The following is a 17,037-nucleotide window of genomic DNA, read 5'->3' as shown; positions in this document are numbered from 1 at the left end:
ACGCCAATCTAGTGTCAGCACAGCCGGGCTGTGTAGCCACACACATGCACCCATGCATGTAGCCTCAAGTTGCAGAATGAACCAGCATTTTTAATGTCATTTTCTTCTTCATTTTGAACAATAAAGAAGCAGTTATCATGGCGAAGCATGGAATCAGAGCTTAGAAAAGTTGTGTTGTCGAAGGCTTTCATGGTCGGAATTACTGGGTTGCTGTGAGCATTTCAAGCTGTGTGGCCATGTTCCAGAAGCATTCTTGGGAGGTGTTAGCTGGCCCTGATTGTTTCCTGTTTGGAATCCCACTTTTTTAGTGTTGCTCTTTATTTACTCTCCTGATTTTAGATTTTAAGCCAGCTAACACCTCCCAACAAAGGATTCTCCCAGGCAGGAAGCAACCAGGCTTTTCAGCTGCAAGGTCATTCAATGCTAATCAAGGTGGCCAATTGCAACATTCGCACTTGCCTCAAACAGACAAGAGTTCTTTCTCCCACCCTGGACATTCCACAGATATATAAACCTCACTTTCCTAGTTTCCAACAGACCTCACAACCTCTGAGGATGCCTGCCATAGATGTGGGTGAAACGTCAGGTGAGAATATTTCTGGAACATGGCCAGACAGCTCGGAAAACTCACAGCAACCTGAACAAAGTTGTTCTTGAGGACTACAACTTTCAAAACCCTATGCAGGCTGGGGCATTCTGGGATGTGTCAACCAAAAACGAAAAAAATGTATATTTGCTTCGTCACCTCTGAAGCACTTTTAATTCAAACATTTTCCAGGCATTCTCCCCCCCCCCCTCCCTCTCCCTCTCTCTCTCTCTCTATATGTCTAGTGCATTATACCTCTCTTCAAAAGAAGGCAGGAGATATAAATGGAAGGTATTATGCCTATTGACCAAACTCCTGCCTTCACAAATGCAAACAAACTGGAGGTCAAAACCCTCTGCAGCAATGAACTTGTGTGTGCAAGCAAGGGCATTCTCTCCGTCTACAAATAAAGAGTAAGTTTCCACAACTCGCTGCCTGTTCATTTCCCAGAGGCCTGCACTTGCTGCTAACTTTGACAGAGACTGAGAGGAGTCGTATGTGTAAAGTTTATAAAGAGCCCTTCATGAAATGCCACTTTCTTGAAAGTGAAATATATATTTAACAGATTTATTTTTCCATGTCAGGAAAACTTGAGAAACTGCAAGTCACATCTGGTGTAAGAGAATTGGCTGTCTACAAGGACACTGCCCAAAGAATGCATGGATGTTTTACCATCCTGTAGGAGGTTTTTCATGCCCCCACATGAGAAGCTGGAGCTGACAGATGGGAGCTCACCTCACTCCCCAGATTTGAACTGCTGATCTATCGGTCAGCAGTTCTGCCAGAACAAGGGTTTAACTCATTGCACCACTGGGGACTCCTTTAAAAGAGGTTTGTTTTTGTTTTTTTGGTCGTGTCAGGAGTGACTCCTGGTGTGAGAGGTAAAGCAGGGGAGCAATACTGGTTGAGCCTTCAAGTTTCTCCTGTGAGGTGGCACAAATCAATCCCTGTCGTATATTCCTCTATTGTTTGGTTGTGATTTCCTTCACATTATGACACAGAATCTGGTGAAATAAGCATGAGAACACCACTCAGCCTTATTTGCCACACAAACCCCAATTCAAATAAAAGCACTATCTAGGTAGAGTTTATCTGGCAACCTTGTCACTCAATTGCAACGAAGCCTTGAATTCGGTGTTACACAATCCTTAATCTCTGTGAGTTTGAAGGGAAGCTTCTTTGCATTCATTAACCTTTTCTTTTCTAGACTGTTGCACAAAGAGCTCAAATTCGGAAGCTGAACGCTCCTTCTATCTCTTAGGGATTTTTGTACGTGTCGCCAAAGCTCCAACCATATGTACACTTATCTGGCTGTAAACCCTGGGAAGACCTGAGCAGGACTGCTCATTTCAGAAGTGAAGGTGTGCCATTTGTAGAATCACCATGAATGGAAGCTGAATTGACAGCAAGTAAGAACAATAATGTCCTCACAAAACAGGGCTGAAGAGTGTGACCGCTCATGTTCTTACAAAGACATAACCGTCATGCATTATCGTTGGACTTCTTTCGGGGTGACCACATGCAAAATAAGACAGAGCCTGTCATTCAAGTTGTAGTTGCAAACATTGCTTTTTCTGCACAACTACTGAAGGTACAAGGACATCTGCACTCTTTCCATTTGGCAACCCACATTTTGCTGTTATGCACCTAAGGCCATGGGATTTGTTTAGAGAGGATTCGTCTTTGCCTTCCTCTGAGACCGAGAAAGTGTGACTTGCCCAAAGTTGCCCAATAGATTTTCCATGGCTAAACAAAGATTCAAACCCTGGTCTCTAGGGTCATAGCCCAATGTTCAAGCCACTACGCTGACTTTTTCCATCCCATTTCATTTATGAATAAGACTTTATGAATGTCTTGAGATCACCGTAAGTCAAAAAAGTGACTTATAGGCGCACATCTGAAAATATTAGGTTGGAAAGGAACTTATTTCAGAATATTATCTCATTGCTAATGAGAAAAAGAAGAAAGCAGCTACAGGTATACCTCAATTAATGACATGGATGTGTCGCTGACCATTACTTTTTAGAGTTTTGTTAACGACCAATACTCTTTGGTGGGGTACAGACCTTGTAAAACTAGAACTCCCATGCTTCCACAACATTAGTAAAGCAAAGAAAAAGGTTTCCCCTGACATTAAGTCTAGTCGTGTCCAACTCTGGGGGGTGGTGCTCTCAATTTCTAAGCTGAAGAGCTGGTGTTGTCCATAGACACCTCCAAGGTCATGTGGCCGGCATGACTGCATGGCATGCCATTACCTTCCCGCCAAGACAGTACCTATTGATCTACTCACATTTGAATGTTTTCAAACTGCTAGGTTAGCAGAAGCTGGGCATATCTGCGAGAGCTTGCCCTGTTCCCTAGATTCGAACCACCAACTTTTTGGTCAGCAAGTTCAGCAGTTCAGCTGTGCCTCCAGGGGGCCCTCTCCACAACATTATGCCATGGCAATTAAAGTGGTTTCAAACTGAATTAGTTCTACAGTGTGTGCACCCTGTATTTGGGCAGACAGGACTTGAACCACACAACACTTTATAGGCCAATCTTGATTTGTTCCAAGAAACATAGGCAGTGCAGTTGTTGTATTGATATGACATTTTCATACTTTGCTCCTTGCAGAAACTTTTCCATTTTCCTCCTTTTAAAAAATCATTAACAGTTATGGAAAATGCAGAGGCAAACTTGTGAAAGCAGCCTAAACGTATTGTAGTTGCAAAACTGAGTATTCCTGATATTAAGGGAGAGGTTGTGTGTTGGGGGGGGGGGGGGGGTAAGCAAACAGTTTGCTTTGTGGCTTTATCTAAACACCTTTCCAGAAAGTCCTGACCTGACCTGCTGCTTGCTATTCTGAACAGATGAGGTGGCAAAGTTTTAGTCGCTGAAGAAATGGAGGAGTGACTCCCTCGTAACTTGCAAAATGACACATGAAACTAGGCACGAGAAAGAGGCCCTGAACTTCTTTTACATCTGTTCCTTTTAACTTACTTTTACAGAACCTCGGATCCTGTTTTTCAAGATTTGTTTTGAAAATACTGCTAGGGGCTACTGTCAAAAATAACAGTAGAAATATCTTTGCTCAGCTGCTTGCCCTCTTCAGATGCAACTGTTACTGTATGTGTTTCAAGCTGAGGCCATCCGCACTGAAAAATTAGAGCAACCTGACACCACTTTGACTGCCCTGGCTTCAACCCCTGGGACTTGTGTTGTTTTGTTACACCAGTACTCTTTGACAGAGAACCCTCAACATCTCACAAAACAACAAATCCCAGAATTTTACAACCTTGAGCCATGGCAGCTAATGTGGTGTCAAACAGCTATAATTCTGTAGTGTAGATACAGCCTGAGAGTTATGAAGACCCTATCACAGGGTTTCCTTGGCAAGATTTTTTCAGAAAGAGTTTGTCATTGCCTTCCTCTGAGGCTGAGAGAGTGTGATTTGAACAGGACACTCAGGGAGTTTCCATAGTTGAGTGAGGATTCAAACCTCACTCACAAACCTGGCACAAAGTGAAAGCCCTTAATTAGACCCTACACACAGAGAGAGACAGACACACCACAGAAAAACAGAGATGGGTAAGAGTTATGAGCAAGTAAAAGCTGCTCAGATAGAATAATTTCAGAATCCAAAATCTAATGCAAATATGTTTGTTTATAAGTCCATCCCTTGGCATTTAGAGAGACATGCCGTTGTTGTCGCATGACTTCCATGTCAGTCCCAACTCATGCCAACCCTAAGGTGAATGCATTACTGCCATCTGAGGGTGCATCTACACTGTAGAGTTAAAGTAGTTTGATGCTATTTTCCCTGCCGTGGCTCAAAGCTATAGGATTATGTGATTTATAGTCTGGTAGGAAATTAGCACTTTTTGGCAGAGAAGACTAAAGAGCTTGTAAAACTACAACTCTTGTGAGTTCATAGCACTGAACCATGATAATTAAAGTGGTGTCAAACTACATTAATTCTGCAATGTAGATACACCCTGAGGCATCTCCTTCCCACTACTTATGGATAAGGCCAGCCCTGGTCAGAAACTCAGGTTCTGATTCAGGTCCCACCTGCCCTGCCATATAATGCAGCTTCAAACGGCATTATCTAGTCAACAATTTAACTTCACTGAACTGCATTATGTGAGTCTTAAGTGGTGATTTCCAACCAGTGGTCCCCAAGAACAAAATATGGTCCATGTCCTCACCATTACTACACAGTTGCCTTGAAACTACGCAGCAACAAAAGCATTTGGTCTTGCGAAACCCTCTTTTAGTGCCGAGGCAATGGGGATGTTGGGGGGGGGGGGGAGGCTGACTACCCACAAAAGATTACTACAACCACATCAGCTCTAGATTAAATATGGTTTTCATAATGATGGTGACTACTGGATGGCATATGTTCTGGATCAGAAACTAGAGCTAATGTGGTCTATCCGATGCAATGTTTTGAATCAGCACCCCAAATAACCAAACCAAATCTAAAGTTGACCAAAAACTGATTTGCAACCCTTTTGGTAGTAATGTTGGAGAGTCGTCTCTGGTCAAAGTAGTCCCTAGTCAAAAAAAAAAAGTTGGGAACCACTGGTGTACAGTAACCATATAATGCAATATCAGTATAATTTGGAAATGCACAGTCTTCACCTATGCAGAACAGCAACAGTATCCTGGGATTACAGTCTGACATTGCCATCAAAATTATAATAAGTATTAATTTATTTATTTCATATTCTTCTATCCCACCCTTCTCCCCACAAGGGGGACTCAGGGTGGACAACGATGCTTGCAATGTATACCTCATAAAGATACAATTAAAACAGCACAACAGTAAAAACATCTTTAAAACATCATACAAATCAGCCAGTAAATTCATTTAACAATAATATTAGAGTGCCAGTAAAACTAAAAATCAAGCCGGGAAATCCAATGTCGCAAACCCAAATTCCTTTCCTATTGTCAATTCATCTAATCAAATGCCTGGCCACAGAGCCAGGTCTTCAATTGTTAGGTCTTCAAAAGGACAGGAGGGAGGTAGCCAACCTGATGTCCTTAGGGAGGGAGTTCCACAGACGAGGGACACCTGCCAAGAAGGCCCTGTCTCTCGTCCCCACCAATCGCAGTTGCAAGAGTGGCGGGATTGAGAGCAGGGCCTCTCCTGATGATCTTAAGCGTCGTGATGGTTCATAGTAGGAGATACGTTCGGACAAGTAATCTGGGCTAGAACCGCTTAGGGCTTTAAAGAACCGTTTAGGGCTTTAAAGCCAATCAGCAGCCAGTGGAGCTGGCGCAACAGAGGAGTAGTATGCCGCTCCAGTTAACAACCTGACTGCCGACCGTTGGACTAATTGAAGTTTCTGAGAAGTTTTCAAAGGCAGCCCCAAGTAGAGAGCATTACAGTAGTCTATTCTGGATGTAACCAGAGTGTGGACCACCATGGCCAAGTCAGGCTTCCCAAGGAACGGGCGCAGCTGGTGCACAAGTTTTAATTGTGCAAACGTTCTCCTGGCCACTGCTGAGACCTGGGTTCCCAGGCTCAGCAGTGAGTCCAGGATCACTCCCAGACTGCGAACCTGTGTCTTCAGGGGGAGTGTAACCCCATCTAACACAGGCTGTAACCCTATGCCCTGTTCGGCCTTGCGACTGACCACTTTTATTCTAACATAAAAACTTCAACAGTTAGCTTGCAAGCCCAAACCATGCAAGGCTAAACTAAATGCCAGAAAGACACTACATAATCTCAGCCAACAATAGTAAATATCAGTTCTGGGGCTGACCCCAAACATATTGCTGCCTGAAGCAGAATAACTAACTGCACACTGTTTCCCAAATCAAGGTGAATAATAACTTATGCGAAAATCAGTTATTTCGATTCCAAATGTACCACTCTACACTTCCTGGCAAGAAAAAAAATCTATCATAATAAAATAAATAACTTAATTTGCTGCTCTTTCAAGACATCTAAAATCTGCTGCCTGAAGCCATTAGGGAAGAAATAGACCAGGCTAGTGGTCTCACACCAGCGCCATTGTAATCTAAGCCCAAAGAACTCTGACTGGAACAGAAATATTTACTCCGTTTAGAATTATGTTTCCTACTAAATATATTGAAGCCCTCAGTGGCGTAATGGGTTAAATCGCTGAGCTGCTGAGCTGCTGACCAAAAGGCCAACAGTTTGAATCCAGGGAGTGGGGTGAACTCCCACTGTTAGCCACAACTTCTGCCAATCTAGGAGTTTGAAAACATTCAAATGTGATTAGATCAATAGGTACCGCTCTGGCGGGAAGGTAACGGTGCTCCATGCAGTCATGCTGGCCACATGACCTAGGAGGCATCTATGGACAATGCCGGTTCTTCAGCTTAGAAATGGAGATGAGCACCACCACCAAGAGTTGGACATGACTAAATGTCAAGGGGAAACCTGTACCTTTACCTTGCTAAATGTATGGGTCTTATCTGTACATAAAAAATAGGCAGATATGGGGCATGATACCCTTTCCTGATATTTGTAAGAGCAGAATTCCCACAAAGGGCACCATAAACTGCTCACGTGGTCTAAAAAACAAACATGTCACAAGAAACCATATGTGATGCCAAAATCATGTGCTTCAGGTTGCAGATTCCTGATCCGGAATTCAAAATACTCAAAAATTGCCCACATGGGTGGCTGAGAAAATGCCATCTTTGCTTTCCCGGAGTCCAGTTGTACACATACTTTGTTTTATGCACAAAATTATAATTATTGTATAAAATTACCTTCAAGCTAAGTGTGTGAGTTAAATATATGAAGCATAAATGAATGTCATGTTTGGACTTGGACATCTCCAAGATTATGTACAGATACAAAGATACAAGTATTCCAAACTTCGGGAGGGGGGAATCAGAACTCCAAAACACCTCTGGGTTCCAAGCATTTTGAATAAGGGATACTCAGCCTGTATCCTACCAAAGACTTTCAGATTTAGCCAGGGCACCTAAAGCAAAAGGCCCAGATCAGTGGTTCCCACTGACCAGATATTTTGGCATTCAACTCCCAGAAATCCTAACAGCTGGAAAACTGGCTGGGATCTGTGGCAGTGGTAAGCCAAAACACCTGGAGACCCACATATATATTTTCATGGAAGGTGATATGCAACCTACCTGGCTTTTTCCTTCCTTTCCATGACCATAAAACATGGAAACCATTTATCCCCCTGAAGTTACCTTTCAGGACCACCAACCTACCTGTCCAAAGCAGAATAGAGTGGGACTGATGACCCCCCAGTATAGACACTATAGAATCAGAAATGCATTGGCTTCTTTAGCTGTGGCATCACATTGCTGACCTGTATTCAATTTGTTGTCTACCAAGACTCCTAGATCCCTTTCACATAGTCTGTTCTTTCCAAAACATAAAACATGATCCTTATCTTGGAGGACTGCCTCCCATGGCCCAAAGCAGAATACAGTGGGACTAGTTCGGTGGTTCCCAAGCTTTGTTCCTCCAGTTTTTTGAGACTCCAACTCCCAGAAATCCCTGCCAACTGTTAGCAATTGTGGGAGTTGAAGTCCTCAAAGTTTGGGAACCACTGCTCTATACACTATATATACACTATATATTGCATTAGCTTTTTATCACACTGCTGACTTATGTTCAGGTGGCAGCCTACCAAAACTCCTAGATCCCTTTCACATGGACTGTTGTCAAGCCAGGTGCCAGCCTTCCTTTCCAAGACCATAAAACAGTAAAACTTTCCCTCCCGCTTGAGTCGGGAGCCTTATCTTGAAGGACCACCTCCTGATGAATAGAGTAGGATGCAGAATAGAGTGGGACTATGACCTTCCTCTAGAGCAGGCATGGGCCAACTTGGGCCCTCCTGGTGTTTTGGACTTCAACTCCCACAATTCCTAACAGCCTACTCTCACCAAACCTATCCAACTTGTATGCAGAACACATCATGCAATGTGCGGGGCTTGACGAATGCAAGGCTGGGGTTAAAATTGCTGGAAGAAACATTAACAACCTTAGATATGCAGATGATACCACTTTGATGGCCAAAAGCGAGGAGGAGCCGAGGAGCCTTCTAATCAAGGTGAAAGAAGAAAGTGCAAAAGCTGGGTTGCAGTTGAAACATTTAAAAAAAACCCAAGATTCTGGCAACCGGACTGATTGATAACTGGCAAATAGAGGGAGAAAAAGTGGAGGCAGTGACAGACTTTGTATTTCTAGGCACAAAGATTACTGCAGACACAGACTGCAGCCAGCAGGAGATGTGTAGTTCTTGGGAGGAGAGCAATGACCAATCTTAATAAAATAGTGAAGAGTAGAGACATCACACTGGCAACGAAGAACCACACAGTTAAAGCAATGGTATTCCCCGTAGTAACCTACGGATGTGCGAACAGGACCATAAGGAAGGTTGAGCGAAGGAAGATAGACGCTTCTGAACTGTCGTGTTCGAGGAAAATTCTGAGAGTTCCTTGGACTGCGAGAAGATCCAACCAGTCCATACTTCGGGAAATAAAGCCCGACTGCTCACTGGAGGAAAGGATAGTAGAGGCACAGTGGAAGTACTTTGGCTACATCATGATAAGTCAGGAAAGCTTGGAGAAGACTATGATGCTGGGAGAAATTGCAGGAAAAAGGAAGAGGGGCCAACCAAGGGCAAGATGAATGGATGGGATCCCTGAAGTGACTGGATTGATCTTGAAGGAGCTGGAGGTAGTGATAGGCCGACAAGGAGCTCTGGCCTGGGCTGGTCCATGAGGTCACGAAGAGTCAGAAGTGACTGAACGAATAAACGACAACAATCACAATAATTGCAGATGCAGTCACTCACTGAAGGGTGAAAACCTTCAGGGCAAAAGTATGATAGCTGGGACCCAACACTACGCTAGTTGCATAACGCAGCTGTGAATTAAGGAAGGGAAGAAGTGTGTGAGACAGCAGAGCAAGTAAGAGACACTGCTACGTCAGAATACTGGAAACATTGTTCACCAGAAAGGGAAAGAGGAAACATTCCTACCCCGTTTACCGTCTTCGTAAGCCATTGTTTATCATTTCACAGCAAATACCTCTAACATTACTTCCCTTCATTAATCCTGCCCCCGCGTTGCGCAACCAGTGTAGGATCCCAGCTACTAGCGTAGGGTCCCAGCTATCATACTTTTGCAACCTCCAGAAAGGCACACAATTGCAAAGCTTCTTTAACTCCCATTATTGCGAAAAGCATGGGGTATAAATAAATAGAATGCCAAGTTTGCAAACTTTGTGTTTTTTAAAAAAATACAATACAACTGTTTGGTTTGCTTCTGACACGATAAATAAAGAAATACCAGATTGCCTTGTGTTCAGCCTGCTTTCCCCCAAAGCTCCTTGCTCGCTCCCTTGGAATGGGGGTGCTGAAAAAACAATTGTGCTGTTCCAGCAGTCCCCAGCCAATCCCTCTCCAATGCCAGAAATACAGCTTAATGGTGTAACATTACCACCTCTCCACAAAAGTCAACATTGACACTGAAATGCAATGCCACCTGAGCTCTGCGAGTGCACCATTTTTCTGAATGAAGCAGAGAGTGTTTGAGGACCGGGGCATCTGTAGGGATACCAAGGTGCTTGTTTATAAAGCTATTGTCCTCCCAACCCTGCTATATGCCTGTGAGACGTGGACTGTCTACATACATCACATGCAACTCCTGGAATGATGCCATCAGCACTGCCTTCGGGAAAAACTGCAAATCTCTTGGGAAGACATGCGGACAAACGTCAGCATGCTTTTTTTTTTTTTTGTCATGTCAGGAGTGACTCCTGGTGTGAGAGAATTGGCCATCTGCAAGGACGTTGCCCAGGGGATGCCTGGATGATTTGATATTTTTATCATCCTTGTCCCCGCATGAGGAGCTGGAGCTGATAGAGGGAGCTCATCCACCTCTCCCTGGATTTGAACCTGTGACCTGTCGGTCTTCAGTCCTGCCGGCACAGGGGTTTAACCCACTGCGCCACCGGGGGCTCCTTCAGTGTGCTGGAAGAAGCAAAGACCACCAGCATTGAAGCGATGGTCTTCTGCCATCAACTCCGCTGGACCGGCCACGTTGTCCGGATGCCCGACCACCATCTCCCAAAGCAGTTGTTCTACTCCGAACTCAAGAATGGAAAACGGAATGTTGGTGGGCAGGAAAAGAGATTGAAAGATGGACTCAAAGTGAACCTTAAAAAACTCTGTCATAGACACTGAGAACTGGGAAGCCCTGGCCCTTGACTGCTCCAGCTGGAGGTCAGCTGTGACCAGCAGTGCTGTAGAATTTGATGAGGGACGAATGGAGGGTGAAAGAGAGAAACGTGCCAAGAGGAAGGCGTGTCAAGCCAACCCCCACCTGGAAACCAATGCCCTCACTGCGGGTGAAGATGCGGGTCAAGAATAGGGCTCCACAGCCAGCTAGGGTATCTTGGAAGACTATCCTACTGGGACACGGAGGGCTCGCCTAAGGCAGTGAGGTGCCAAGCCCTGCCGGATGCTGCCCAGGAGGAGCAGGAGCCTCAGCCCTACCTTCGAGGAGGACCTCCCTCCCGGCCCGCTTGAGCGCCTGCACGGCCTCGTCGTGGGTGGCGTCGCGGAGGTCTGCGCCGTTGACGGCGAGGATGGCGTCGCCCACGTAGAGCGCCTGGGTCTGGTCGGCGGCCAGTCCCTTGAAGATCTTGCTGACCAGGATGGGCATCTTGTTCTCCTTGCCGCCCTTGATGCTGATGCCCAAGCCGCCCGCCTCCTGCTTGAGCACCTTGACGCGCCGCTTGGCGTTGGCTAAGGCTTCGGGCACTTGCTCGGGCAGGTCCGTGAACGCCGTCCGGACGGAAGCCGAGTCCGAGCCCGCTCTGGGGCCATGGCTAGGGCTGCCCGGCGCCCCGAGCCCGTTGTAGAGGCCGCCTTCTCCGCCGCCCCCCTCCTCGGCGCTCAGGACCAGCGCCTCCTCGCCCAGGCTCACCAAGACCCGGTGCCAGCGGTCGCGCACCAAAACTTCCAGCGCGCCGCTCCGGTTGGGTCCCCAAAGGCCACCTCCGGACGCCGCTGCTACCGCCATCTTTGGAGCATTGCTCCCCAAAAGCCCTGGCACTTCGGGGATCCCCACGACACCCCGGAAGGAGGAGGGAGCGCTTCGGAAAGCGGCGAGCGCCGGGAGGAGAGAGAAAGGCGCACGGCGCGCAGGACTTTCGCCTCCGGGAAAAGAGAGAGAAAGAGAAAGAGTGGAGGAAAGAGAGAGAGAGGTTGAGAGAGAGAGAGAGGCTCCGGGAGGAGGAGGGCCAGCCCCAAAGCACTCCCGCCGAAGGGGAGGAGCGGGCCAAGAAAGCCAAGCGAAGTGGGGAGGGAGAAGGAGAAGCCCAAGTCGGCGCGGAGTGGAGTTGGGAGAGAAAGAGGGCACTTCCTTGGCACCGCTTCAAGCGCCCCGTTTCAATACTTTGGTTGGGACTTGCAGCTTTGCACGGTGCTTTCCTGCCCAAACGTGCCGGTGCCTCCCCAAACTATACATCCCAAGAACCCAAAGCATTGAGCCCGCGCAATGGAAGCGGCGTGGAGTCTGTGGACGGCATCCCATGCGCTCTCACACTCTCCTTTCAAACCTGAATGGGGAAAAAATCACGAGAGAGTGCCATTGAGGAACGTCGCAAATATTCACTATCGGATGCCTACCGTTTGACACCACTTTTGACCTCATCACACTAGAGAATGAATCCGCTTTAAATCCGGTTTCTGCCTCCTAGAGAATTCTGGGGTTTGTAGTTCAGTGAGGCTGCTAAAGGCTCCTCTGGAATATTGTTTACATCTGGAATATTGTGTCCAATTCTGGGCACCACAATTGAAGGGAAATATTGAGACGCTGGAATGTGTCCAGAGGAGGGCAACTAAAATGATCAAAGGTCTGGAGAACAAGCCCTATGAGGAGCGGCTTAAAGACTTGGGCATGTTTAGCCTGAAGAAGAGAAGGCTGAGAGGAGATATGATAGCCATGTATAAATACTTGAGAGGAAGTCATTGGGAGGAGGGAGCAAGCTTGTTTTCTGCTGTCCTGAAGACTAGGATGCGGAATAATGGCTTCAAACTACAGGAAAGGAGATTCCAGCTGAACATGAGGAAGAACTTCCTGACTGTGAGAGCTGTTCAGCAGTGGAACTCTCTGCTCCGGAGTGTGGTGGAGGCTCCTTCTTTGGAAGCTTTTAAACAGAAGCTGGATGGCCATCTGTCGGGGGTGCTTTGAATGCGATTTCCCTTCTTGGTGGGGGTTGGACTGAATGGTCCACGAGGTCTCTTCCAACTCTATGATTCTATGATCCTCCTTAAACTACAATGCCCAGAATTCTGCAGGAGGCAGCAACTGGATATAAAGTGGATTCATTCTTGAGTGTGATGAGGTCCAAGGCCCTTTCCACACAGCTGAATAAAATCCCACATCATCTGCTTTTAACTGGAATATATGACAGTCTGGATTCAGATACTCTAAAATCAGGACAGTAAATCAACAGCAAGACTCAAAAAGCAGGGGAATTCCAGACAATAATCAATCAGGGCCAGGTAACACCTCCCAGCAAGGGATCCCCCCAGGCAGCAACCAGCCAGAACTCTTGTCTGATTGAGGCAGGTGTGAGTGTTGCAAATAATCACCTTGATTAGCATTAGTGGCCTTGCAGCTTCAAAGCCTGGTTGGTAGCTTCCTGGGGGAATCTGGCTACCAGTATTTTTAAAAGACCTCTAAAATCAGGACACTAAATAAAGAGCAAGACTCAAAAGGCAGGGGAATTCCAGACAAGAATCAATCAGGGCCAACTAACACCTCCCAACAAAGAATTCCCTCAGGCAGGAAGCAGCCTGATCTTGAAAATGCAAGGCCATTAAATGCTAATCAAAGTAGCCAATTGCAACAAACACACCTGCCTCCAACATACAAGAGCTCTTTCTACCACTCTGGCCCTTACTACAGATAAACTTCACTTTCCAACAGACCTCACAACTGCTGAGGATGCTTGCCATAGATGTAGGTGAAACATCAGCAGATAATGCTTTTGGAACATGGCCATACAGCCTGTGTTTGGCCAATGCTACATTTGGTGGTCCCTATGTAGACTTGTCCACAGCTGCATGGTGTAAGTAGACTCCTGCAAAGGTGAGAGGATCTCATATAAGTTATAGTTTGCACTGTTGCATTGTACGGCGTACACCTGCACATAGAAGGCAAAAGATTTTGTAAAACTATATTTCCCATGGTTTCATAGCATTGGGCCATGGCAGTACAAGTGGTGTCAAAATGCATTATTTTTTTACAGTGTAGATGCATGTGAAATGCATGGAGTTCAGCACAAGCCCCCCCCCCCCCCCCGCAGAGTATTTATTTGCAGCATAGTTTAAATGCCATGGCTGAATGCTATGAAATCATAGGATTGCAGTTTGGTGGGTGCCAATCTCCCAGTCTCTTGGATGGAAAAGGTGGGAATCTTTGTAAAATTACAACTCCCATCATTCCATACCATTGAGCCATGGCAGTTCAAGTGGGGTGAATGATGGTCACTTACCTGTAGCCATGTTTCCTTGAGTGGTCATCTGTTAAATTCGCACATATGGTAGCTGATGCACCATATTTGTGTATTTCACAGAGACCACGAAGGAGAAATGATGGTTGCTTTCCTGTAAACATGTTTCTTTGAGTGGTCATCTGTGAAATTCACACATATGGTGCATCAACTACCATATGTATGCATTTATTATTATTTATTTATTAACTTTATTTATACCCCGCAAAATCTCCCAAAGGACTCGATGCGGCTTACAAAGTTCAAGGCCACCAACAAACAACAGCATACAAATACAACAATAAAATTCATAAGCAAATAAAAAAACAGCAAGCAAAACAATAAAACACTAAAAACAATGACACCATGACGCATTTAAAACCTAACCTTTCACAGAGACTACGAAGGAGAAAACAAAATTAATTCTACAATGTAGAGAGATTACGAGAGGTGATGCAAAAGTGCCTCAGGAGCGGTCTCCTTAGTTTCCACTGTTGTTGTTGCCTTCCTTCAAGTCATTTAGACTTAAGACAACTCTCATACAGAATGATCTGGAGCTGAGATTTGCCCTAAATCACCCAGTAAGAAATCAAACCCTGGTCTCCAGACTTGATCAGACCACATTGGCTGTACCTTAGCAGCAAACCAGAAGTGTTTTGGATCCCCCTCTCCCCCCCCCCCCCCAGATTTTGGGATAGTTGCATGTTAATAGTGAGACATATTGGACTGGGACCCAAGCCCCAATAGGAAATTCATTTTTTGTTTTGTAGACACCTTGAATATGTCACCTGAATATGCTTTTAGACACACTTATGGCAACTATAAGGTTATATGATTTCCTTGGCAACAGCTGTTCAGAAGGGGGTTGGCATTGTTTTCCTCTGAGACTGAGAGAACATGACTTGCCCAAGCTTTCTGATGACTATCTATTTATTATTATTATTATTATTATTATTATTATTATTATTATTATTAGTAGTAGTAGTAGTAATAGTAGTAGTAGTACTGGAGTGACTTGAGAAACTGCAAGTTGCTTCTGCTGTGAGAGAATTGGTCATCTACAAGGACATTGCCAAGGTCACACTCGGATGTTTTACCATCCTGTGGGCGGCCTCATTCATGTCACCGCATGGGAAGCTGACAGACGGGAGCCCACTCTGCTTTCTATAGCCAAACAGGAATGTCTCCGGAGTCTTAGACCAACACTCAAATCACTATCCCATGCTGACTTTCCCCAGGTTGAGTTTCCTTTATCCAAAATATTTGGAACCAGAAGCATTTGGGATTATGTTGATTCCCCGACCCCATTTCAGAATATTTGCTTATTCATAATGTGATATTTTGGAGTTCAGACTCAAGTCCCAACAAGAAATTCACTTACATATTTCACAGACAGTTCAAACATATCACCTGAATGTATGTTTGGCTATAATATTATATAATTTGAGGCATGAAGACAGGTGTTTATCCACTGCCTCTTCAGAAAGGAAATAGGCACTATCTCAGCAACTCAGATTTTGGAGTATTTTGCATTTCCAAATAAAAGATTCCAGATATAAGGACTTTCTCTGCTGTGTTTCTTCACTCCTTGCCCCAGGTGTGGGTGTGTTATGTGCACTGGAAAAAGCAGGCTAGGATGCCCTAGGAAATAAAGGCCGCTTTTATGAATTGTTCCTGATTTTATTGCCTTGACTTGTGATGCAATCTCGGCTCAGTCCGGAAGCAATGCAGTGGGGCACGGCACTGGAAATCTGTGTTTCCCAATTCAAGTCTCTTGCGAAAGTGTCATGCTGGTTTGGAGCAATTTGAGAGTTTCGACCACAAAATGGGACCTTTGGGGTTCTGTCTGGAAGCTAAGCAGGCTCAGACCTGGTTACTACTGGGATGGGGGGGGGGCACCAAGGAATACCAGGAACTACAGGTTATATTCCAGAGGAAGAAACTGGCAAAACAACTTCTGAGTATTACTTGCCTAAGAAAACCCGATGAAATACATGAGAATACAAGTCAGTAAGCAACTTGGAAACACATATATTTGCAAGCTGTACCCTTCATCATGATCTGTATTGGGTAGGGCCAGCAAATGGGAATTGTAGTCCAGTGTCATCAGAAGGGGAACTGTGTGCTCTGGTTCTGACTTTAATGGAAAATTTCATATTTTAGCTCTAGGGAACATGGAAACTTGCCTATATTTTGTCATGTTTTAATTGGTCTTTATTAATGCAGAACTCTACTGAAACTGTCTACTGCATTTTTATTTTACACCACCCTATATTATTAGTACTTTTCATGTTGCTGTTACTGCTACTTTTAGAATTGTGTTAAGTGACTGCTGCTGGTTTCCAAAACTAGCAACACCTGAATTTGTTAGACTACACCCATAATTTAGCAGTTTCTTGTTTTGAACATCCTTGGTTCCCATTGAGTGAGTGTGTGACTGGTGAGAGAACATGCCTTCTGCACACCTGCTTATTACAGACTTGTGCAAACAGTTGTGAACACTAGTTGGAGACAGAAGAGCCATTCTTTAAAAACTCTTTTATCATGTTCTTGTTTAACTTGTTTACCTGTGTTATATTAATTATTTGGTTTATTTATTATGTACTTTTGGCATTGGATTGCTGCCATTTTATTTGTGAGTCCCCAGAGGGAAGATGGGTTGGGATACAAATAAAGATTATTATGTGATACATAACAAGATTAGTACGCAGCAAACAAGATCACTATGCTGGCTTTTGTATTTGATCACACATCAGACACTTCCCAAGTATCTAGTGACTATGTGATGTATCAGTGAATAATGTGTGCAGATCTGAGTAGGATGGCCATTTATAGCTGGCAGATGGTAATTTTTTCAGCACTGATTGTTTTTAAGTGCAGGCCAAGGTCTTTAGCAACTGCACCCAGTGTGCCAGTCACTACTGGGACCACCTTTACTGGC

General features: G+C 45.0%; 1 protein-coding gene across 1 annotated transcript in view; it reads right to left on the bottom strand.

Annotated features, from left to right (window-relative positions):
* The window catches only part of SNTB1 (syntrophin beta 1), a 149,156-nt gene extending 137,311 nt beyond the window's left edge, over positions 1–11,845 (bottom strand). Inside the window, exon 1 of the mRNA XM_060775833.2 lies at positions 11,089–11,845. Coding sequence (XP_060631816.2) covers positions 11,089–11,617 — 529 coding nt within the window. The 5' untranslated portion in view covers positions 11,618–11,845. The remainder of the gene's footprint in view (positions 1–11,088) is intronic.
* Positions 11,846–17,037: the final 5,192 nt, after the last annotated feature.

This window comes from Anolis sagrei, chromosome 4, assembly GCF_037176765.1.
Source record: "Anolis sagrei isolate rAnoSag1 chromosome 4, rAnoSag1.mat, whole genome shotgun sequence".
NCBI classification, from domain to species: domain Eukaryota; kingdom Metazoa; phylum Chordata; class Lepidosauria; order Squamata; family Dactyloidae; genus Anolis; species Anolis sagrei.
Note: the sequence above shows the minus strand (reverse complement) of the source record. Positions and strands in the feature narration are given on the sequence as shown.